Source organism: Meles meles, chromosome 1, assembly GCF_922984935.1.
Source record: "Meles meles chromosome 1, mMelMel3.1 paternal haplotype, whole genome shotgun sequence".
NCBI classification, from domain to species: domain Eukaryota; kingdom Metazoa; phylum Chordata; class Mammalia; order Carnivora; family Mustelidae; genus Meles; species Meles meles.
The window spans coordinates 84,523-109,217 of NC_060066.1; the positions used below are offsets into that span (position 1 = coordinate 84,523).

General features: G+C 48.2%; 2 protein-coding genes across 2 annotated transcripts; one reads left to right on the forward strand and one right to left on the reverse strand.

Moving 5' to 3' along the window:
• Window positions 1-3,335: 3,335 nt before the first annotated feature.
• On the reverse strand, window positions 3,336-8,468 carry LOC123948067 (translation initiation factor IF-2-like). The gene is made up of 4 exons (XM_046014526.1): window positions 8,437-8,468; window positions 7,615-7,677; window positions 5,115-6,123; window positions 3,336-3,384 (listed from the first exon to the last, which is right to left on the reverse strand). Exons 1-3 carry the CDS (start codon window positions 8,466-8,468, stop codon window positions 5,151-5,153), a joined length of 1,068 nt encoding a protein of 355 aa, XP_045870482.1. The 3' UTR covers window positions 3,336-3,384; window positions 5,115-5,150.
• On the forward strand, window positions 5,427-21,792 carry ZNF16 (zinc finger protein 16). The gene is made up of 3 exons (XM_046011521.1): window positions 5,427-5,728; window positions 8,459-8,662; window positions 19,576-21,792. The coding sequence occupies exons 2-3, from the start codon at window positions 8,467-8,469 to the stop codon at window positions 21,417-21,419; spliced, it is 2,040 nt and encodes a 679-aa protein (XP_045867477.1). The 5' UTR covers window positions 5,427-5,728; window positions 8,459-8,466; the 3' UTR covers window positions 21,420-21,792.
• The last annotated feature ends 2,903 nt before the right edge of the window (window positions 21,793-24,695 follow it).

Sequence of the window (24,695 nt, forward strand, 5' to 3'; positions counted from 1 at the left end):
GGAATCCTCAGGTTGAAGTGGCCTGTGTCCCTCCAGCTTCAGGAGGACGGCCACCACACTCATGTGGACTGTCACAGGAGACAGAAACAGCCCAGTGCCTTGCTGAAGCCAATGTTGGTTTTGAGCCTCTTTACATCAACTGAGCTTTATTCTAACTAATTCCGAACTCGATACCTGGGAGCAGGCTGGGGCCAAAACAGAACTAATGCATGTGATCAGTCAGGACAGAGATTGTACAGGTGGAAACCGGTGACGCTCGCTATGCATGAAAAAGCGTTTGGTGTGGTTCTTGCTTGTGGTGTGTTAGGAGTAGATGGCATGTGACTAAAACTATAGCCCTAGAGGAAGTGGCTGAAAACAGTTCAGAACGTTGGCAAGTGTTAGTTATTTCTTGCCACTTTAAGCAAAGCCCACCTAGAGACTTGGGCTGGAGGAAGGCAGATGGAGGAGACGACAGCTGGACAAGGGGGGTTCCCTCTGCCTGTGGCCTGTGATCTCTGAATCTGATAAGAAGGCCCCACAAGGCTGAAAATGCCAGCCTCTTCTGAACCTCACATGAAGCTTTAAGAAAGAAAGGGTCTGAAGAGACAGCCAAGTCTGTGCCCCACATTCCTCTCAAATACTCAGGGTTCTTAGCCATATGACAGGGGTCAATCCAGCATTAAACCAAGTGCTAGCCCTTCTAAGCACAGAGCCCTTGTGACCACCCAGATCCAACACACATGAAGACAACCCACCCCATTGAGAGTGGCCCTGTGTCTCCCTTGTGGAAGGTCATTCTACAAACACTTGAGGGATATATGGCAGTGCCGGTGGCCTCAAGGTAGTCACCCTGAGCTGTAGAGAGAGACAGACCGAGAGAGAGAAGGATGGTGACCACATAGAGGCCAACAAATAAAAAAGAGTCCTCAGACATAAACCGATGACCAGATGGGGCTGTGTTTCTGTCATTCGGCATGTGGAGCTGGATGGAAATGTGTATTCGAACAGTTGGCCCAGGGGCCCGGCTGTCAATCAGGAAGCCCCTGCAAAGTCAGGCGGCAGCAGCTAGGGCAGCCTCTCACATGCCTTTGCAGAGGGGCATCCAGATTACGAACAAGGACACCCCACTCCTCCAGGGAGCCAAGTCAGACCTGATGAGACCTAGAGAGCTCCTCCCAGAGCTGAGCCTGGGTACCAGGGTGCTGTTCCAGAGCTCCCTTCCCTGCCAGGGAGAGGGTCTCCAGCATTCATGCAGAGGTGCCCATGGGAGGATTCTGCAGACCTTGCACAGAGACGACAGCAAAGCGTGCTTACAGGTGTGTGGAAACTTTGCGTTCAAATACCACACAATTCGTTTCAATAACCACAGGTCGGAGTTACCACTGGGCACTGCCAAGCAGAGTTGAATGCTACTACTGTTTTCCATCCTCCTCCTTCTCCACACTGTGGGTTGAGTGTGTGTGGGCACGAGCTGCCCCACAGTGATACGACCTGATGCAGAGGCCGCACCATGTCCAGAGTGACTGGACTGAGCTGCATTCGGGACTGGACAGGACTTTGGGGTCTTCCTCTTGACCACAGGCTGCATCGTGGTACAGCAGGTAACCATATGTAAAGACTGTGGCAGACACAGCTCATTACCTCTCTTATCCGTTCTCCTCTTCTCCTTCCAGTCACCGGGCAGAACATCCTTAGTTGGGGGGGGACTCGGGTCCCTGATCACTGCCTGGGGTACCAGCCATACAATTTGTGATTTCACAAGATAGAAAAATATTTGAACCTCAAATGCTAACACTAGTGATATCCAGCCCCCCAGTGTGAAGTCTTAGCGTCTCACTGACTTTAGTTTGCCTTTCTCTGATAGTTGGTCAGCAGAGTGTCTCTTTCACCCAGGCTCTCAACAAGCTGTCCTGCGTGTTTTTCCTGCTAGTCTCATTTCTGGTCCTTTCAGGTCTTTGGTTCTTTTAGAGGCTACCATTGTGTGCATTGTTAAGTAAAGTTCTGTTCTGTTCTTCTCTTCGAGGGAGCCACGTTCTCATCTCTTCGAGGGAGCCACGTTCTCAATGCTTCCACTAAACAGTCCACTCTTCTGCCGTTGATTGTTGTGTCGCATTTATCATCTGTTGGATTTCTACCGCCACGGCCGTCTGACACCACTCTCTTCTGCTGTCGGTCAGTTCTTCTCTCCATAGCAATAGGACATCTTCCCCTTCCTTTTTAGGTTGATTTGGGGGGGAAATTACATCTTTGAACTATTAAGCTGTGGGGTGCCTGGGTGGCTCAGTTGTTAAGAGTCTGCCTTCGGCTCAGGTCATGATCCCAGAGTCCTGGGATCGAGTCCCGCACCGGGCTCCCTACTAAGTGAGGAGTCTGCTTCTCCCTCTCCCACATCCCCTGCTTGTGTTCCCTCTCTTGGTGTGTTTCTGTCAAATAAATAAATAAAATATTTTTTTAAAAAAAGAAACATTAAGTTGCCTAATCCAAAAGCAAGAAATACCTGTCCATTTACTAAGATCATCTTCTGTGTCCTTTACTAGAGTTTCAGAGTCTTCTCCACAGAAGTCTTGAGCGCTCTTAATTAATTACCCAGCGTTTCTTAGTTTTTGTCACTGTCATGGAGTACATTTCATTTTTTCTTACATTATCTTATTGATTATTGCTGGTACAAAGAAATGTATTTTTCCTTTTCTTAACTTCTGAAGATCACCCTTTTGTCTTCTTCAATAATGAAAAAGTATTTAAGGCAATATATTCATGCTGTTAATGCAATATTAATACAACTTTTAGAGTCTCTTAAAGAGAGTCTTGTTTGAGCCCAAGTTCGGACAGCCGCCCCAATACAAAATATTCAAAAAGAAGAGAACACTCTCTTCCACACCAGGCATGGGGTCTACTTAAAACAATGACAACAGGGGCACCTGGGCGGCTTGGTTGGTTGGGCGACTGCCTTCGGCTCAGATCATGATCCTGGAGTCCTGGGACCCTGCATCAGGCTCCCTGCTTGGCCCTCCCCCTGCTCATGCTCTCTCTCTCTCTCTCATTCTTTCTCTCTCTCTCAAATAAATAAATAAAATTCTTTAAAAATAAAAAAATAGAAATGAAATGACAACAAAAAAAAACGAAGAGAGTGCTGGATGGGAGAGGAACATTTGGTGCGGGTTATATACTTTTTTTTTACAGAAGAACTTACAGATTAGAAGAAATTTCAGAGAGTTACAGTGTTACCTTAAGTTTTGAGTACATGCAGAGCTGTAGGATCTTAACCTCAAGGGAACCAGGGAGATTTTTGTTCTTGTTTTACTCTCCTCTTTATGTTTGGAATGCTCCCTTTTAACTTATTTATGAATGAAGCAGGTATTACGGGGTTGCAGAGTTCTTGTCTCAAGGAGTCAAGGACGAATCCTGCACAGAGAGGTGAAGTCACGGTTTATTAAGCGAAGGTGAGAACAGAAATCAAGCTCTCTAGAGTGAGAGGGGTCCCGAATGGGTTGTCACTGGGGGCTTTTATGGTCTTTTATAGAAATTGGCCAGGGAGCTTAAATCTTCTTGATGTCACCATGATAGCACCATGATTCCTTCTCCTTTGAGTATCTCTTCTCTGATGACTAAGACAAACTCCCCTCTGCTGTCTCTATGCCTCAGCATTTCTGGGATTTCTGGTAAGCCTGATCACACAGCCCCCTACCTCCTTCTCCCCACCTAGCCCCGCCTGCCCCTTGCTCACAGACACCCAAGGTGTTTGGAGCAGAAAGTGAGCCCATGCGTTGACGTTTTGATGATTCTGATCAATGTTAAAGGACAGCTTCCCTGAGAGCCCATGCAGGGCCCGCACACAGGAAAAGCTGAAATTTTCCTTTATTTTATGAACACACTATATATTTTTCTCTGAAAAGTATTCAGTGAATTTTGTGTATTTCTCACTTTCTTTTGGGCTCCATAGGTGTGAGCATGAAGTGTTCTGCTTCCCACGGCTTTGTCAGTCGCCAGCTTCCAGCTTCCAGCAGCTTGTATTAAAGGTTATGCGGACACTCTTCCTCTCAGCGGCCTGGGGTGACCTCTGAAAATGGTTCACTATTCGCTTGACCCAGAAAACCCTACGAAATCGTGCAAGTCAAGAGGTTCAAATCCCGTGTTCACTTTAAGAACACACGTGAAACTGCCCAGGCCATCAAGGGTACGCATATCCAAAAAGCCACCAAGTATCTGAAAGACGTCCCTTTGCAGAAGCAGTGTGTGCCATTCCGTCGCTACAATGGTGGAGTTGGTAGGTGTGCCCAGGCCAAACAGGGGGGCTGGACACAAGGTCGGTGGCCCAAGAAGAGTGCTGAATTTTGACTGCACATCTCAAAAACGCAGAGAGTAATGCTGAACCTAAGGGTTTAGATGTCGGTTCTCTGGGCATTGAGCACATTCAGGTGAACAAAGCCCCCAAGATGCGGCGCAGGACTTACAGGGCTCATGGTCGGATTACCCATACATGAGTCTCCCTGCCACACTGCGATGATCCTTACTGAAAAAGAGCAGATTGTTCCTAAACCAGAAGAGGAGGTTGCACAGAAGAAAAAGATGTCCCAGAAGAAACTGGAGAAACAAAAACTTATGGCCCGGGAGTAAATGTGCACAGAATAAAAGCAAATAAAAATTTTTTATGCGGGGGCGCCTGGGTGGCTCAGTGGGTTAAAGCCTCTGCCTTCGTCTCAGGTCATGATCTCAGGGTCCTGGGATCGAGCCCCGCATCGGGCTCTCTGCTCAGCGGGGAGCCCTCTTCCTCCTCTCTCTCTGCCTGCCTCTCTGTCTACTGTGATCTCTGTCTGTCAAATAAATTTAAAAAAAAAAAAGGTTATGCGGACAGCATTTCATAAATTCCGATTCTTCAGGGGTTTTGCCAATTTTCTGCGACATGTTTCTAATTTTGATCATCTTCCTGTCAAATGCATCTTAAAACATTCTTATTCTTTTCTTAAAGAGAATCTTTAAGATTTTTGATTTACTTATTTGACAGACAGATCACAAGCGGGCACAGGCCTAGGCCACCGAGCCCGCAGGCGCCCCCGACGCTCGCGTCCCTCGCGTCCAAGTGCGGGACCCGCCGCGCGCCAGTGCCCGGAGCCGCCCCGCGGAACGCGCGTTACCTGGGAGGGATCCGAGTTGTCCGTCTGTCCGCCGACTTACTTACTGCCCGGGGGGCTCCGCTCGCCCCCGTGCGCCCTCCTGCCTCCGTCACGCGGCCGACCAAGCCCCACGACGGCGGCCGACCTCGTGTTCCGCCGCTTCCACGCCCGCCTTTCCACGCCCAGGCCGCCGCGCGCTCTGGCCGCCGCTAGAGCGGCGCTAGAGCACCAAGTCGCCGGGCCTCCGCCGCCTAGAGCGGCGACGCTGGCCCGGAAGTCGGAGGAGGGATTTCCGGGGCCCGTCGCGGGGCAGAACCGCCGTGGTCCCGGGCGTTGCGCGCGGCGCAGAGCGCTCCCCGGGAGGGGAGGAGTTGGCGGAGGCGAAGCCTCCACGTTGCGTACGGCGCTGCGGCGGGACGCAGATGCCCCCGTGGCGGGTGCCGGCCTCCGGCGGTCTAGGCAGGGCGTCGTGGGCAGAGGGGCGGGGGCTGCTCGGCCTGGGCGGGGTAGGGGGCCTCGGAGGGCGCCTCCGGAGCGGGCGCGAGGGGCGCGGTCGGTCGAGTGCCCGGGACGGCGGAGCCTGACTCGCCCTGGAGCCCGGCCGCGGGGCCGCGTGGCGGCGGGGCAGGAGTGCGGTGAGTGCAGTGTGGCGCCGGGGGTCGGGGTGGAGGAGGGGCTCCGGACTTGGGTGCGGACGGCAGACCGTACCGGGCTTGTGGGAAGCGAGCTGGCCGCTCGGCGCCCTGCCCGGAGGCCCCGGGTGGTCCAGTCACGTCCGGGTGGCGACGAGGCTCGCGGACCAGGGAGGGATTCATTCTCCTCCCTGCGTGGGGGCTGAGAGATGAGCCGTGCTTCGTGTTTCTCCGGATGCCGGCGCCGGGCTGGGGCTGCGGGTCGTCTCTGCGGAGCGCCCTGGAGCTCGGAGCGAGAGAATTTGCTCCCAGGCCCGCTGGCAGAGTCCGGTCTTCGAGGTTGTCTACTGAAGTGCACGCCCCCGTACTCACTGTCCTGAGTCCCTGCGGCTGCAGCCCTTGCGCAGGGACCTTGCGTCCGGAGTCAGCAAGGGCTCGTGTCGTGAGATCATCCCCTCGGCAAGGCTCTTTGCTGCGCAGCGGACCATACCCACGGGTTCCGGGGATCGGGATCGCACATGGGTGTTGGCGGGCATTGTTTCCCGCAGCTTCTGCCTGTGTCCTCCCTGGGCAAGATCCCGCATACACCCGGTGAGAAAATCAAGACGTAAAATGAGCGTAGGCTGTTCTGGAAGGCTACATCAGCAACCGGGAAGGGGAGCAGAGAAGCTGGCTGGGAGTGTTTCACCATGAGTCCTTTTTTGCCTTTGAATTTTGAGGCATGTCACCCCATTCAGTGACAGGGATAATAATTTCACGAATTTTAAGATAAAGTGAATGAATATTGTAAATGACAGACTCTCCCCTTGGGAGAGGGAGAGTGAAGGTCCCCCCCACAAAAGCAGCATCTGCTCCATTCCGCTGCTACGTGGACGGCACCTTAAGTCAGTGCTCTCCCTGCTGTGAATCTTGTCTGTACTGTTCCGCTGAGCACCTATGTCTGTCCTAATACCCAAACGTGGCGGGTGCCTCACTGCCAGGCAGCCGTGGCCTCTGATAGTCTGTACCCCAGTGACCCTGCCTCTGAGTTCTGTCCATACCTTTGCCCCATGTCCTACCTTTTTAACTAGGCATTGCCTAAGCCCCCTTCCCTGGGCCTGGTTAAATGCCTGTCTGCCCCAGGGTGCCGCTCCTTCCTTGCTGCCTGTTTCGGGATGGTCTGAGCCTGTCAAAGACCAGTGATGTGGTTGGACCAACCGTGTGGTTCTTACTATGATTGCAAAATGCCCTTTAGCAACAACCATTAGGAAATTTTCCAAAAAATAAAGGTATAGTACTTATAGTACCTGTCAATTAACACACCTGGGGCCACACAGTGAGGCTGCTGGTAATGAGCGGTGCACTGGCCTGGATTTCTGCTTTTATTGAGGTCAAGGGCTGAGACCTGGGGTTTCCTAGGCTCCTTCTTTATTGATTAATTTAAAACCTGAGAGTGGGGGGGGCACCTGGCAGTTGCTTAAATATCTGACTTCAGACTCAGTTCTTGATCTCAGGGTCCTGGGATTGAGCCCTAAGTCAAGCTCCCCACTCAGCGGGGAGTTTGCTTCTCCCTCTCCCTCTGCCCCTCCCCCACACTGGTGCTCTCTTTCTCTTTCTCTCAAATGAATAAGATATTTTTTTAAAAATAAAATAAAACATAAGAGTGGAAATTTAAAGCACAGGAGGAGAAAGATAACAAGTGGCCAGTAATCAATCAACCAGGATTTCAAAAACAAAGGAGGCTCAGTCAGGGGAGGCGGCCTGGCTCTTTATCTAGGCCAGTGGCTGGCCCTTATTCCATCTGTGAGACCGGATGCCTGTTTGCAGCAGATGCTTCAGCATCAGAGCTTAATTCAGGCACTTGCATCACAAAAAGCAGAACAACTGTCTGGGCCTATACTACATCTTACCCAGAAGGCAGGCAGCGTCCACTGCGCGCGTCTGCCAGCATTTCCCGACTTGTCTTCTCCACCCTGGCAGGGCGGGAGGGTGATGAGAACCCGTCAGTGGTGCAGTGAGAGTGCGGAGCCACTGGGTATTGCCACAATAGGGCTGCGCCGCTGAGCGGGGCATTTGCAGAGACAAGGCAGTGGGAGGGTGGGGGAATCACTAATTCGGTCCGTGTGGGGGTGCTGTCATGTATCAGGGTCATGTATCCCCTCAGAAGGAGCGTTTAGAGCTGGAAATAAGTGCGAGCCTGGGAATCTGCACAGGACAAGGGTTGACCGAGGAAGCTGGTGTAGGTTCACAGTGAGCCCTGGTGTACCAACGCGAAAGAGAGAGGGAGGAGCCTGGGAGGGAGCCACTGGTGCAGCGGGAAGACAGCTTAGGGTGGTGGAGACCTCACTGTGATGCTGCCAGGAGGGCACCACTCAGACACAGTGCTGACACCACGTGCACATCCGAAGCACAGGCTGCCCCTCACTGCCCACCTCCTGGAGTTGCTGCTTTGCCTCGAATGGATCTGATGGTCCACCTTCAGGAATGTCAGGAATGAGGGGTGGGCCCACTGTGGGTGCAGGCTCTATGGGGCTGTTCTCCTGTCCTAGCAGCCTGGGGCCCTTCTAGGGGTGCCCATAGGACACTGTGCTCACCCTGCCCTGAGGTCAGCACCTTACCCCTTCCCTGAGCCCTAGCACCAGGTCTACATCAGGTCTGAGGCTATAGGGATGGAAGAGACCCCTGCCTGGTGGGAGTATGGCTCCCCGGAGCTAGCTTCTCTGTATACTCACCTGTATCCTTGCTGGTCTCCAGGTCCCGGCATGCCCAGCCTCAGAGCTCGATCTGGAAAGGCAGAAATGGAGCACTCAGTTCCTGGACCATCCCCTTGGATCCCTGCAGCCCAGGCCTGTGTGAGTGATGCACCTGTTGTGACCCACGCTGGATCGGCACTCTGTGGTCCCCACTGCTTTGGCTACACTGAGCCAGGAACCACCCCCCCTCACCATCAGCAGCCAGGTACTAGGAGCAAGTTCCCCACTGGTTGCCCTCATTCTGGAGGGACTTTGGCCATGTTACCCTCTGTTTACCCCCAGGAGGCATCCATGTGATCATGAGGGATGGGGTGTCCCATGGACTTGAGGGCCAAGGCTAGAGATCAGAGAGGAATGTGGCCTGGCCCCAGGCTCTCTTGGTGCGTGGGCAGGACGTTATGTTCCCCCACTTGGCATAGAGGGTGTGATACGATGGTCGCCAGCTGAGCCCTGCAGCCCAACTACCAGGCTGGTGGTAGTCCCCTGCATTTAGGGTACAGCCCTAATTCAGGCCTTGATCCTACTGCCTTCTGGCTGCATTCACACTGCCTTGCCAGTCCCATCCACTTCGGAACTGTAGAGAGGCCTTTCCTGAAGCCCCCCAACTAGCCTGCCTTTTCCGTGGACCCCTCAGCAGTGACTCAGTGTTAGTTTTCCTTACCGGGATTTGATGGGGCTATTTTACAAGGGGACGCTCTTCACTACATGGGACCTATGGTCATCCTCAGGACATCTGGGCAGAATACCCCAGTCAGACTCTGTGTCCAGGGAAGGTTGGGCTGATGGCAGTGTTGGTTTGCAAACCTCACGAACTTCCCAGGTGTAACTTAAACTGGCCTTTGTATATGGAAGGGAAAGACAGACTGAAGAACAAGGCAGGCCACCCAGGCTGGTATATGACAGTTTAATAAGCAGGGGAACTTATTGATGAGGCTCGTCTTAGGCGGCTGTGATAGATCCCAGCACCCAGCTGCCACATCGTAAAAGTTGGTATGTGGCCTTACCCAGGGTTAGTCACACATGCCGTCTAGAGGGTCACAGCATCACATCACTGTCTCGGCACTGTGTCCTTGGGCAGCTGCTGGGAGCAGGGAAGGCAAGCAGAATGTACATTCAAGGACAGGGAAAAGGATGAGGAGCCTCTGGTCACCTGGATCCAGCTCATGAGTCAACCAGTGGTCACGTCCTCTTGATGACCTGCCCCAACAGGCAGAGGTGGTAAAAGGCAATCCTGGGTATGTTGGAGCAGGAAAGTGTTAGGAGATGAGATACGTGGTGAAGTCCTAAGAAGGGGCCATGAGAGAGATGCCTGCTGACTGCCCCCAGGCGGTGGCAGAATGGGAACCAAATGGTTAACAGTATGCTGGGCTGAGAATGGTGAGGGAAGACTGGCCCTATTCCATTAAAAAGGAAAAAAAAAACCACAAAACCCACCAGGCTGATGGTAACTCGTATTTAAAAAGCCACTGTGGAACAGAATGGTGGCGCACATAGCTCCAAATACCCAGTCCTCCACAAAACATCAAAAGAAAACAAAACAAAAATCAAGCAGAAAGTACCAGCACCAACTTTGTCAAGAATCTAAATCTAGAAAAGAGGTTTACAACAACCAGGTAGATGGAGAATCAGGAAAAGGCCACTTTAAAATGGCAGGAAAGCTCTGTGGTGTTTTCACCTGCTCTTGCCCCAAACACTCTCTGGCTCAATAGCAGGCTTAAAGGGAGCAGCCTCTGTTCCCAGTGTGGGATCATGGCCCGGTTCCAGAGGCAGCAAAGACGTTCTTACTCAGAAATTATCGTTTGTCCTGACCTGTGTGGGATTGGGTAAAGGATTGATGCAAAGTGCTTGTCTGTTTTGCCATACTCAGAACTTGGGGCACAAAAGCCCTGGGTTCAAAAACATTGTGGGGGAACTAAAACCCCACAAGTACCTGGGACATCAGTTAATAGTACAGTCAGCCACCTAAAGCCTAGGACGGGAAGCTGGGGAAGTGAGGACATTCAAAAGCATCCTTGTATATCAGGGGATTTAGAAAACTGCATACATGCTCCAGACAAGATATATGCTCGGAAAAGACCTCTGAAGATCACAGCTTCCTGTCTGGCTCATCTCTAAGCCAGTAAAAGCAGAAAGCTACAATTGGTACACACAGTGTTAAAGGAGTACCCTAGCACATACACTGGGAGAGGTGTATTACTTTTCTTTTACTGTTAGTATTCAAGGAAATCTCTGTCAAAACACTAGCTGAGGGGCGCCTGGATGGCTCAGTGAGTTAAAGCCTCTGCTTTTGGCTCAGTTTGTGATCCCGGGGTCCTGGGATCGAGCCCCACATTGGGCTCTCTGCTCGGTGGGGAGCCTGCTTCCCCCTCTCTCTCTGCCTGCCTCTCTGCCTACTTGTGATCTCTGTCTGTCAAATAAATAGAATCTTTAAAAAAAAAAAAACCACTAGCTAAATATGAGCTAAAGAAAGAGACCTCAGTGACCATACGTGACAGAATCGCTTTAGTTTGCAAAACTTAATTGGAAACCCACTAAATGAACAAATGACTGTAGCCTTCAACAATCAATAACAGCAAAGCCTTGAGGAGGAGAGACTGATTTACAGAGTTACCACAATAAATATTTAAATGTTCAGATTTTAACAAAAAATTACCAAGAATACAAAGAAAAAGGAAAATAAGGGCTGGCCCATTCAAAGGGAAAAAATTAATTGGCAGAAAGTATCCCTGAAAAAGCACAGATATTTGATAGACTGTAAACCAACTTTCTTAAATGTGCTCAAAGAGCTAAAAGAAACCAGGAAAACATTGTACAAACAAAATGAGAATATTAAGAGATTTTAAACTTAAACAATTATATAACTTATACTATATAACTACAGAAATGAGCTAGAACAAGGGCTCCTGGGTGGCTCAGTTGACTAACCGTCTGCCTTCATCTCGGGTCATGATCTTGGGGTCCTGGGATCGAGTCCCACATCAAGCTCCCTGCTCAGTGGGGGGGTGTCTTTCTCCTTCTCCCTTCTTCACCCCCCACTTGTGCTTTCTCTCTTTCTCAGTTAATAACATCTTTTTTTTTTTTTTTTAAGAACTAGAACGCCAATTCTAGAGTTGAAAGGTATAATAATTGAAATGAATTCACTAGAGGGATTCAACAGCAGCTTTGAGCAGGCATATTTGAAGATAGAACAATTGAAATTATTCTGTCGCAGAAGCAGGAAGAATAAAGGTTAAAGATAAATGAACAGGGTTTAACAGACCTGTAGGATAGCATCACTCAAACCAAGATACACAGAAGAGAGAGAGAGAGAAAGAGGTAGAAAGAATATTTGAAGAAACAATGGCCCAAACATCTTAAATTTGATGAAAGACATGAATCTATACTCTACACAAAAAGCTCAACTCCAACAAGGATAAATTCAAAGAGATTCACATCAAGACTCATTATTATCAAATTGTCAAAGACAGACTCTTGAAAACAAAAAGAAGCAACCCATCTCATATAAGGGGTCCTGAGTTAGATTAGCAGCCAGTTTCTCATCAGAACCCATAGAGTCCGGAAGGCAGTGGGATGACAAAGTGCTGAGAGAGAAAAAACTGTCAGCCAAGAATTCTTTATCTGGCAAAATTACCCATCAAAATGATATTCCCAAATATTTTGAGATAAATAAAAGCTCCGGACTTTTTTTTTTTAAGATTTTGTTTATTTGAGAGAGAGGGAGAACATGTGCACAAGCCGGGTAGGGACAGAGGGAGAGGAGAAGCAGACTCCCTGCTGAAGGGGGAGCCTGAGGTCATGACCTTAGGCAAAGGCAGATGATTAACTGACTGATCCACCCAGGTGCCCCTAAGGACATTGATTACCAGTAGACCTGTCCTATTAGAAATGCTAAAGGAGGTCTATAGGTTAAGATGAAAGGACACTAGGTAGGAACTGAAAGCTGTATAAACGAATAAAAATCTCTAGTAACGGTAACTGCATTGTTAACTGTGAAAGCTAGTAAAATTCTGCTTTTTATTTCCTAAGTGATTTAAAAGACAAATTCATAAAAGTAATTGAAAATCTATGTTATAAACAACATATGAAGATACATTTGTGACAACATGAAGGTGGGGAACAGAGGTGTGTAAGAGCAGAGTTTTTTTGTGCTGTTTTGGCTAAGTTGTTACCAGTTCAAACTCGATGGTTTCATTCTGGGGTTCTAATGTATAGTGTGGTGACTGGAGTTAACAATACTATATTTTATGTTTGAAAATTGCTAAGAAAGTAGACCTTAAAAGTTCTTACCACAAAAAAAGGGGGTGCCTCGTTGATTGAGTTAGTAGAACATACCACTCTTGGTCTTCGGGTCACAAGTTTGAGCTCCATGTTGAGTGTAGACATTACTGAAAAAAAAAAAAAGAAAAGACTATATAAGGTGATGATTGTGTTAACTAACCTTATGATGGTAATCATTACACAGTGTACATGTATCAGTGTACAAATCATTACACTATACCTTAAACTTACACGGTGATATATGTCAATTCTATTTCAGTAAAGCTGAGGGAATAAAAACTAAAATAGATGAGATGGAAGGAATGAGACTACCTCGTTTTAGGGTATTAGGATGATAATTGTAATCCCCATTATATTTTAAGAAAATATCTTTAAGGGCTCCTGGGTGGCTCAGTGGGTTAAGCCTCTGCCTTCAGCTCAGGTCATGATCTCGGGGTCCTGGGATTGAGCCCCGCATCGGGCTCTCTGCTCAGCGGGGAGCCTGCTTCCCCCTCTCCCTCTGCCTGCCTCTCTGCCTACTTGTGATCTCTCTCTGTCTCTCTGTCAAATAAATAAATTAAATATTTTTAAAAAATAAAAGGAAGAAAGATCTTAAGTCAGTAACCTAACTTTACATCTTAAGGAAGTATGAAAAGAAGAGTCAACTAAACCCAAAGCTACCAGAAGGAAGGAAATAATAAACATTAGAGGAGATTTAAATAGAAAGGAAACATTAGAGAATTAACAAAATCAAAAGTTGGTTTTTTGAAAAGATTAAAATTGACAAACCTATGGGGTGCCTGGGTGGCTCAGTGGGTTAAGCCTCTGCCCTCAGCTCAGGTCTTGGTCTCAGGGTCCTGGGATCAAGCCCTGCATTGGGCCCTGCTTCACCCCCCTCTCTCCGCCTGCTGCTCTGTCTGCTTGTGATCTCTTTCTCTCTGTCAAATAAATAAAATATTTTTTAAAAATTGACAAACCTTTGAAGACACAAAAAGCAGAAGTGGACATTACTACCTATCTTTTAAAAAGTGAACAGGAGTGTAAGAGAAGACTGTTAACAGTTGTGTACTGACAGATAAACTACATGAAAGAAAAATTCCTAAAGACAAAAAAATTACCAGAGTGACTCAAGAATGAAGTATCATGGGGTGCCTGGGTGGCTCAGTGGGTGAAGCCTCTGTTTTCGGCTCAGGTCATGATCTCAGAGTCCTGGGATTGAGCCCCGCATCAGGTTCTCTGCTCAGCGGGGAGCCTGCTTCCTCCTCTCCCTCTGCCTGCCTCTCTGCCTGTTTGTGATCTCTATCTGTCAAATGAATAAATAAAATCTTTAAAAAAAAAAAAAAAAAGGACGAAGTATTGTACCCCATGGATGTAATCCAGGAATACAAAGGTAGTTCAACATATCAACCAATCCGTGGCATTTACCACATAATAAAAGAAGGAGGAAAATGATAATCATCTCAATAGATGCAGAAAAGTATTTGACAAAATCAAACACCCTTTGTGATTTAAAAAATAGAGAAAGAAAAACACTGGGAAAACTCAATATAAGGGAACCTCCTTAGCATGATAAAGAGCATTCATGAAGAACCCACAGCTAGAATTATACACAGTAGTGAAAGATTCAAGTCTTTTCCCCTGGTGATGAGGAAAGTATGCCCGTCTTACCACTGCTATCCAACATTGTACTGGAAGTTTAACCAGACCACTCAGGAAAGAAGAAGAAATAAGACATTCAAAGTGAGAAGGAAGATGGGAAACTATCTCTGTTTGCATAAGACATGATCCCATATATAGAATATCCCGTAGAATCCACTAAAAAGGTATAAGAGGTAATAAATGAATTCAGCCAAGTTTCAGGGTACAAGTCAAGACACAAAACCAATTGTTTCTATATACCACAATGACCAATCTGAAAAGGAAATTAAGAAAACTTCATTTAAATAGCATCAAAGGGAAAAATAGGGCACCTGGGTGGCTCGGTTGGTTAGGCGTCTGCCTTCGGCTCAGGTCATGATCTCAGGGTCCTAGGACCAAGCCCCAAGTCAGGCTCCCTCATCAGCGGGATGTCTGCTTCTCCCTTTCCCTCTGTCCCACCCTCCCTCCCCTCTCATTCTCTCTCAAATAAAATCTTTTTAAAAAGAAAAAAACCTACAAATAAATTTAGCCAAGGAAGTGAAATACTTGTTTCCTGAGAATTACAAAGCCTTGATAAAAGAAATTAACAAATACATAAATAGTTAGAAAGACATTGAGTCCATGGACTGAACTTAATTGTCTTACAATGTTTGTGCTATCCAGACCAATCTGCAAATTCAATACAAACCATATCAAAATTCCAACAACTTTTTTTGCAGGAATTGAAAAGCCCTCAGATTCATACAGAATTACAAAGGCCCCAAATAGTTAAAACAAGCTTGAAAAGGAAAAACAAGAGAACTCATACTCACCAGTTTCAGAAATTACTACAAAGTTTTAATAATCAAAACAATTTGGTACTGACATAAAGCTATACGTACAGATCAGTGGAATAGAATTGAGAGTCTAGAAATAAACCCAGACATGTGTGACAAATTGATCTGCAAATTGAAGTCAAGACTACTCAGCAAGAAAAGATAATTCTTCAACAGGTGATGCTGGGACAAATGGATATCCACATGCAAAAGAATAAGCTGGGACCCCTACTTCACACCATATACAAAAAATAATTCAGAATGGCCCAACAACCTAAATAAAAAGCTAAAATCATAAAACTCTTAAAACAGGGATAAATTTTTGTAACATTGGGTTTGGCAGTGGATTCTTAGTTCTGACACCAAAAGCGTTCGGAATAAGAGGGGAAAATAGGTAAGATGGACTTTATCACAGTTAAAAACTTTTGGGTATCAAAGGACATTATCAAGAAAGTAAAAAGACATCCTATAGAATGGGAAAAAATCTTAGCAAATTGTATTTCTGGTAAGAGTCTAGCATTCAGAATATATAAAGAACTCTTACAACCCAACAATAAAAAGACAACCCAATTTAAGATGGCCAAAGGACTTAATGCTTTTTGAAAGAACATATGCAAATGGCCAACAAGTACATGAAAAGATGCTTAAATTCATTAGTCATTTGAGAAATGCAAATCAAAACCACAAGGAGATAACCACTTCACACCCACTAAAGTGGCTGTAATGCTTCAGTATGTAACAAGTGTTTTCAAGGGTGTAGACAAATTGAAACTCTCATAATTGCTGGTGGGAATGTGAAGTGGTCCAGGCACTGTGTAATAAAATATGACAGTTCCTCAAAAGTTTAAACATACCATTGCCATAGGACCCAGCAGTGCTAGATAAATACGGGAAGAGTTGAAGACAGATAGGCAAACATGGACCTGTACATCGTGATCATAGAAGCACTATTCACAGTGCCCAAAAGAAAACAGCCTAGATGTCCATCAGTGGAAAATACAGTATATCCGTACAATGGAATATTACTCGAACCAAAAGTGGGGACAGGAAGCAGTGACAGATGCTACAATGTGGGTGAACTTGGAAAAACTTTAGTGAAAGTGAAAGAACCACACCTAGAAGTTCCATGTGATATGATTCCATTTATGTGAGATACCAGGAATAGATAAATGCAGAGTGCGGATTGCCAAGAGTCGGGGCGGAGGGACGTAAACTGACGGTTTAAGAGGCTCTAGTTCGCAGTGACTGCTCTGTTCTGGGACTGGATAGAGGTGTGACGGCACAACATTGTGAATGTACTAAATGCCACTTAAATGTTTTAAACAATTTTATGTTTGTAAATCTCGCCTCTGTAAATAAAGTAAATGAAAAGAAAACCCACTCAGGAGACAGGAAACTAGCGGGGCCTCCACCTGAGTTTGTGCTGACACTTGGGAGTCTGTGCTGCGGGTGGCTGGGTTGGGTGCTGGGTCAGATGACTGCTGCGCCACCTGCAGCCAGTGCACCGCAGGCCCACGTGGCACTCATGTGAGCATGGCTTTGACCTGGGTTCTTACCTAAACTGTTTTCCACAAACCCAGAAGCCATTAATCATAAAGGTCTGAAATGACTGCTTTCTCTCAGGAAAAACTAAGGGATTTGTTGTGTTGTAGATGGGCTCAGAATGCTCTCTCTTTTCTCCAGTGGGGATCAGTCATGGGGGCAGTAAGGATGGTGCAGGCAACTCCATTTGTTTTCACATCTTTCTTTGCCCTTAAACCCAGTTTTTGCTGTTTTAAAAGATTTTATTTTTAAGTCATCTCTGCACCAGGGGCAACATGGGACCCAAATCTACAACCGCAAGGTCAAGAGTCACATGCTCCACTGACCGAGCCAGCCAGGCACCTCCCCTTAAGTCCAGCTCTGTGTGTGTGTGTGTGTGTGTGTGAGAGAGAGAGAAATAAGGGAAACCACATTTCCAATTTTACATTTCCTTTCAAAAGAGAAACTTTCATCATTGTTCCAACAGTTCTAAAGTTGCAGAGAACTACATCAGATTTAATAAATCTAAAGTGACCTCTCACCATCCTCACCCACAGGACTGTTTTATCTCGTGTCTCAATAAAAAGGTTCCAGGTCAGCAGTGGCATGGGGCTGAAAACCAGTCATTGCCACCATCTCCTGAGCCACACTAGTGATCTTATTTCAGGGTCAGCAGATGTGGCCCACAGGCCAGATCCAGCTAACCAGGGATTGGTTGGGGGGGGGGGTTGTTTTTTTGTTTAGCGCCTGCAAGCAAAGAATGGTTTGAGGTTTTTCCAGGCTTGTAACAAAGCAGATCATATAACCAATACCATACAGCCACAAAGCCTAAAATGGGTACCCCGTGACCATTTATGGGAAAGCTCCATTGACTCCTCTGTGTTACTCCCTTCTGGTCCCTACTCCATATCCAGCCAGAGGAGGGTGGGAGGCTCCCTGGGTCAGTTGCTGCAGCCTATGGGGGCATAGTGGGCTTTGGACCAACCTGTGCAGACCCTTGTTTTCCTTAGCAACCTCCCTGTCCCTGCAGCCCTCAGTGAGCCCTCTCCCCATTACTCCTAGGAGCCTAGCCTTATGTGGACATTTCCTAGACACCCCCAGGTCCAGGGCTTCTGACCTGGGGAGCTCTGAGACTCAGAAGAGCATGGTCAACCCGTGTGCAGCACGTGATGATGGGCCTGTCCGAGGGTCAGCAGAAGGGTAAAGCACAGCACCTGTGTGGCTGAGCTCATAGGAGAGAGTCTGACACAAACTCCATGCAAGGGGCAAGGAGTGTGCAGGGGCTTCCAGATATGTGGGCATGACAGGCAGACAGACTGTGTAACCAGGCCAGGTCTGCATTGAGGTTATTCTGGTGGCTCCAGAGGGAATAGAAGTGTCCAGATGAGGCAAGAACACAGAATGCTGTTAGATCCTAGAACTTCCAGATGGGGCGAGGCAGTGTCAGCCTGAACTGAGGGGCCATTCAGAGGGCAGTGAGCCCAACGAAGTATGGGGAAGGGTGTCCACCCACCTACTCAGCACCACTGACTGTGGCCAGATGAGGGGTTACTCCAGTCTGGGGATATGGGGCCCCGTCGGGGAGCGATCAGGGCCGTACAGAAGTATGGGAGGAGCAGTGGAGGGGCAGTGATCAGAGATTGTCTCCAGTGAATTGTGTTTGAACAGACACCAGGCAGAAGTGAAGGAAGAAGCGTGGTACAGTCACTTAAGCATCCGACTCTTAATTGTGGCTCAGATCATGATCCGGCTTCATGCAGAGTCTGCTTAAGTTTCTCCCTCTCTCCCTCCCTCATGCTCATTCTCTTTCTCTCTAAAATAAATAAATCTTAAAAAAAAAAAAAGTGAAGGAGCATGAGAACCATCTGGGAAGTGCTCCCAGCAGGGCAGATCCTAAGGTGAATGTATCCATCCTGCTGTGGGAACAAGCACAGTGGTAAGGGTGAGCTCAGAAAGGGCCTTGGAGAATGTTGTAGTGCTCTGATGTCAGGAGGCTGGCTGTGGGCCGCAGGGGAGGGTGGAAGGCCAGGTAAGCTAGTCAACATCCAAGCAGGAAAAGACAGCCAACAGAGTGGCCCGGGCATTTGACTGAAACAGAGACTTAAGATCTGTGTTCAGCTGAGTGATCCAGGGGAGTGAGGGTTTCCTTGTTCCTTCAGATGTGCGGAGAGAAGAGGGGGAGGTGACCGAGCCCTTCTGGTGGATGAGGAACCTTGTGCACATTTCTGCCTCCAGAATGATGGGGACGACAGCTTTACCGTTGTACCAGGGAAAAGCTGTCCAGCTACCACCTGTCAGAATTTCAGGTTTTGGGGGGTAAGGATTGCTTTGGTAGGACAGTGCACAGTCTCTGAAGCCACCTCTGTTGAACAGGACAGAATCTGGTGTTTCAGGCAAGTCCCCACTGCCATGCAATCAGAAGTACCTGCTTCTCTGAAGGGAACAGTCCCTTTCTGCACCTGCCAGCAGAGAGCCCACACACCCTACTGGTGACTCCTGAAGCAAGGTCTGAATGCCATTAGTTGGTGCTAAAAAAAAGAACCAGCTCTCGAAACACTGTGGGAGAGGCATAAGAGTTCGATGTATAACAGTATAGCATGAGGTGTAGACTTGCTAGTGACCTGCAGTGGGAGAGGGAGGAGCCGTCCAGGGGCATGTGGATTTTTACTTAAAGCAGTAGGGAGCTGCAGGTGATTTCCTGAGATGTGGGTCATGGGGGTGAGCGTCAGTCTTGTAGGTTGAAGGGCCCTGCTGCATCATCCCCTCAGAGCCCCCTCTCTCGTCCCCTGAGAGATTTGGGACTCCCACTCCCAGTGGGTCACATGTTCCCTGACGTGTCATCTGTATTTTCCTGTTCCCTTCCAAGTGACTTTGTTTGTCGTTTCAGATTGGGACACCAGCACTAAGGGCAAGGAATCTCTTCAGAAGAAAGAAGTTTCTGAGGATTTGGAATCACAAGCAGAAATATCAGAAAACGATACCAGTGATTTTTCCCAGGCACCTGAGCTTGAAGAATTCTGTGATGTACTGGAGGGAGAGTGGGGAGTTCCTGCCAGTGAGAGATGGGCGCTGTCGCTCTGCCCGGAGGGAGGCTGCATACCGGTGGCAATGCTCCGTAGGGGCCCCTCAGAAAAAGAGCTGGGCTGTGATGACTTTGTAAGAAGCCTCCGTCTGAGCCCAAACCCAACAGTGTCTCAGGGAATTCCTACAGAAGAGAGGCCACATCTGTATAACATGCGTGGCCAAAGCTTCCAGCACAATATGGACTTAAGTAGCCATGAGGGCCTTCACATAGCCGAAAGCCCACTCATTTGCAATGATTGTGGGAAAACCTTCAGGGGAAACCCTGATCTTATTCAGCATCAGATAACGCATACTGGACAGAAATCCTTCATATGCAGTGAATGTGGAAAATCCTTCAGCCAGAACTCATTTCTTAAAAATCATCAAAGGTCTCATATGAGTGAAAAACCCTACCAGTGCAGTGAGTGCAGGAAAACCTTCAGTGTGCACTCAAACCTCATTAGGCATCAGATTAACCACAGCGGAGAGAAGCCTTATGTATGCAATGATTGTGGAAAAGGCTTCAGCCAGAACTCAAGCCTTAAAAAGCACCAGAAGTCTCACATGAGTGAGAAGCCCTATGAATGCAGTGAATGTGGGAAGGCTTTTAGGCGGAGCTCAAACCTCATCCAACATCAAAGAATTCATTCTGGAGAGAAGCCGTATGTGTGCAGCGAATGTGGGAAGGCCTTTAGGCGGAGCTCAAATCTCATTAAGCACCACAGGATTCACACAGGTGAGAAACCTTTTCAGTGTAGTGAGTGCGGGAAAGCATTCAGCCAGAGCTCACACCTGAGGAAGCATCAGAGGGTTCACACTGGAGAGAGACCTTATGAGTGTAATGAGTGTGGCAAACCATTCAGCCGGGTTTCCAACCTCATTAAGCATCACAGGGTTCACACTGGAGAGAAACCTTATAAGTGCAGTGACTGCGGGAAGGCCTTCAGTCAGAGTTCAAGCCTCATTCAGCATCGGAGAATTCATACTGGAGAAAAGCCTCATGTATGTAATGTGTGTGGAAAAGCCTTTAGTTATAGCTCGGTGCTCAGAAAGCACCAGATAATCCACACAGGAGAGAAGCCGTACGAATGTAGCATCTGTGGGAAGGCCTTCAGTCACAGCTCAGCCCTCATTCAGCATCAGGGTGTACACACGGGTGACAAGCCCTATGAGTGTCACGAATGTGGAAAAACATTTGGTCGGAGCTCCAACCTTATCCTTCATCAGCGAGTTCACACTGGAGAGAAACCCTACGAATGTACCGAATGTGGAAAAACCTTCAGCCAGAGTTCAACTCTGATTCAGCATCAGAGAATCCATAATGGATTGAAACCCCATGAATGTAACCAGTGTGGTAAAGCCTTCAACCGAAGCTCAAACCTCATACATCACCAGAAAGTTCACACTGGAGAGAAGCCATACACGTGTGTCGAATGTGGTAAGGGCTTCAGCCAGAGTTCACACCTTATTCAGCATCAGATAATCCACACTGGTGAAAGGCCGTATAAGTGCAGTGAGTGTGGGAAGGCCTTCAGTCAGCGTTCAGTCCTCATCCAGCACCAGAGGATCCACACTGGTGTGAAGCCCTATGACTGCTCTGCTTGTGGGAAGGCATTCAGCCAGCGGTCCAAGTTGGTCAAACACCAGCTGATCCACACCAGGGAGTGAAACGGCTCCATTCCCAACTCTGCCCATGTCCCAGCTTCACCCTCCCCCCAGACTTGAAGCCAGGTGCACTTGCTGTCCGCTACCCCCCCCCACTCCACTGTCCACAAAGCCCAGACCCTCCTTCCCCTGCCAGCACTCCTGCTTCCTGTGACCTCTTATTTCTTGCTTGTTTTGCTTGTACATTTTGTTATCAGACTGCCACAATTGTTAGGAGGGGAAGGACGATAGAAGCTTCATATTCACAAATAGAGTTTATTACTATAATCAAACAGAACCAAAAAAAGTAAACTGACATTTAGTTTGAAATAACCATAGGAATGCTTTTCTTTGGTAATTAGAATGAACTCTTTGTCTATGGTTTTAATTGATATTCTGCTTACATAAAGTCAGGTCAAGAGTTTCTCTGGTCTGATTCCAGTCATCCTCCCCCAGAAGTGGTGTGCAGTCATTACAAGTTCCTCACACTTTCTTGTCCCTCCTGTGCAGTCACTAGATGCAAGATTCCTTCTGCCTTTCCTTTGTGCAGGATCTGAGGTCATGCTTTCTTACAGTCGCACTCAGGGCTGCTGTGCAGTTATGCAAGCAGCTGTTTCCCACCCTCTGGCCCTGTGCCTTATGATCCTGGCCATTGGCCCCACAGAGGCCTGCCCTCTCCGTGTCCCTCCTGTTCTCACAAGCTCCCAGGCTCAGTTTTCTCCAGTTATGGAGCACCTGTGACTGCCCCTAGTAGGTGGGGACTGACCTCCAAAACTAGTGATGGTTAGCATTTACAGACTGTTATCCACAGTCCCCAGAGCTGTGCCCTTCTCAGTGAGCAGTGGGAGTGGTCCCACAAGCAACACATCTGCCACCAGAGAGGACCTTGATGCCAGCCAGTCCATCCCAACTTGGAGGTATCCAAGGGCAGGTGGACAGAGAGACACCTGTGTTTTTCCAGGAGAACAGGCAGATGTAGTCAGGTTTGCAGTTAGGGTAGGAAGATAGGGGCTTGGCTTTTGTGCTTTCAAGAAAGTAGAGGCAGAGCCATCAGTTGCAAATGAGGGAGGGATTTGAAGAGGGAAGTGTGGGAGAGTTGGTTCAAGGGTGCACAGATCAGGCTTGGGCTACAGTGGGCTGCCTACGCTTCTCTTAGAGGCCATCAGAGGAGTGCATCACTGCTCATCTCCTCCCCTCCACTTCAGCCTCACCTTCCCAGGGAAACATCCTAGACAAGAAATGCCACATTTGCAGTTTTACTGACACCGTTCCTCTGCTAACCCGCCAAGTCACTTGCTCATCTTTCCACCCCATGGAGACCTCCATCTGTTCACCCTCATGCTTCCTAACGCTTGGGCAACCCTCTCTGGCTTCACTTTCCCCCTTGTCCTGCCTGGATTCCATCCTTTTTTCCAGTAACTACTTGAGGGATGCTTACTACATACCATTTGCTGGGGACACAGGAAAATGCCTGTCCTTGAAGACTTCACATTCCAGTGGGTAGAGAAAATGCCAGTATGATTATGATGATCATGAGGCAAAAGGAAAGCAGGAAATGGGGTCTGAGTGTTTTGAGGGGTTCTGCTTTAAATAGCTGACCAAGATGTCCTTTGAGTGATAACTTGAAGCAAATGAGAGAAGGGCCAGTGAAGATGGTGGGCGGGGTGTGGCAGCAAGAATAGCTGGTTTTGTTGGGAAACCAGAATTGGGTGGTAAATTAGGAATTTGCAGATGTGACCTGCTGAAGGAGGCACAAGCCACCCACACAGGTCACCAGGTAGCTCCCTCAGCATCCAACTCCCACTTTGGGAAAATGAAAACCCTGGGGTCTTTTTCATTGAAGACACAGTTTCAGTACACTCACGTGAAGAAATTAAGTTCACAAGATTTAATACACAGATCCCAGAAGCAAGGGGTCACAATGACCCAGGAGAAGTGCAGACCACAATCCCAGGTCATGAAGGTTCTTAGGGTGGAGATCACTAACTAAACTCAAGTTGCAATCCCAGTGTCCACACTCTGGGTGTGTGTAGGGTTAGCATACAGTAAAATGGGCAGCAACTGGGAAAAACAAAAGTTTTCCTCATCATCCCTGTACAGAGGCCCTGAGCAGAGCAGGCCTACAGTGTTCAAGAATCGGAACAGGTCAGTATGGCTAGGAGCTGGGTGAGCAGAGGGAGAAGCAGATGGGGTGGGAGGTAATGGGCCATACCACGAAAGGCCTTATGGCCATGACAAGGACTTTGGCCTTTTATGCTGGGTGAAATGGGAGATGTTGAAGGCCTTCAGCAACATTTTTAACAAGGTCATTGCTATGTGAAGAGGCTCTAGTGGCAAGCATGTCCTCTCTGTTGCTCCCTCCACAACTCCTTTTGCCCCTTTTCCTGGCCTCCACACTGTTGGCACACCCCCTTGGGGCTGAGGCATAGCTGTGGGAGGCCAGAGTCTAGACACAGGAAGGAGGAATGAGTGTCAAACTCCACGGGACCCTTGTCCGTACCCAGTGACTGGGCAAAATTGACCAAAATTTAGGGACCTGCTCTCTGCAGCCTGAGGAATTTTTTTTTCAGTATTTTATTTATTTATTTGACAGAGAGAGAGGTCACAAGGAGGCAGAGAGGCAGGCAGAGAGAGAGGGAGAAACAGGCTCCCCACTGAGCAGAGAGCCTGATGCGGGGCTCGATCCCAGGACCCTGAGATCATGACCTGAGCTGAAGGCAGAAGCTTTAACCCACTGAGCCACCCAGGCACCCCCAACCTGAGGAATTTTAATTTTAGAATATCATGTTTCCAAAGAGAATGTCTGGAAAGCAAATTGTCAACTCCAATTTCTTTTGACTTTCATGATGTCCTTGGAAATGTTCTTGGGGAACAAGTTCTCAGAAGCCTTGGTGCCAGCAGATTTCAAACCATTCAAACCCTGCCGGATAGGGGGTGTGATGGGTGTGTTGCTACCTCATTTCCAGCCACAAGCAAAATTCCAGGCCAATGCCCTTCCATTGCCCCTCAAGCCACTTTGGATCTGCCCTGGGATCCCTCCCCTGCTGACCTCAGGTATCCAATGTGGCATGGGTGGCATTGTCAGTCTTGACCTCTGAGCCAAACTGGGGTGGTGGGGCATCCCCCTGCAGGTAATGAATGGTAAGGATTGGAGTTGGCACTGTGAGCAGGATGTCTAGACGATGGCACCCCAGGGTTCTACCTGCTCTTGCTTTGGTTCACTATCCCGCCCATCATCTGCAAACCAGCGTGCACTCAGCCATGCCACACGTGCTGCATGCTGCACTGCAAACAGAGACT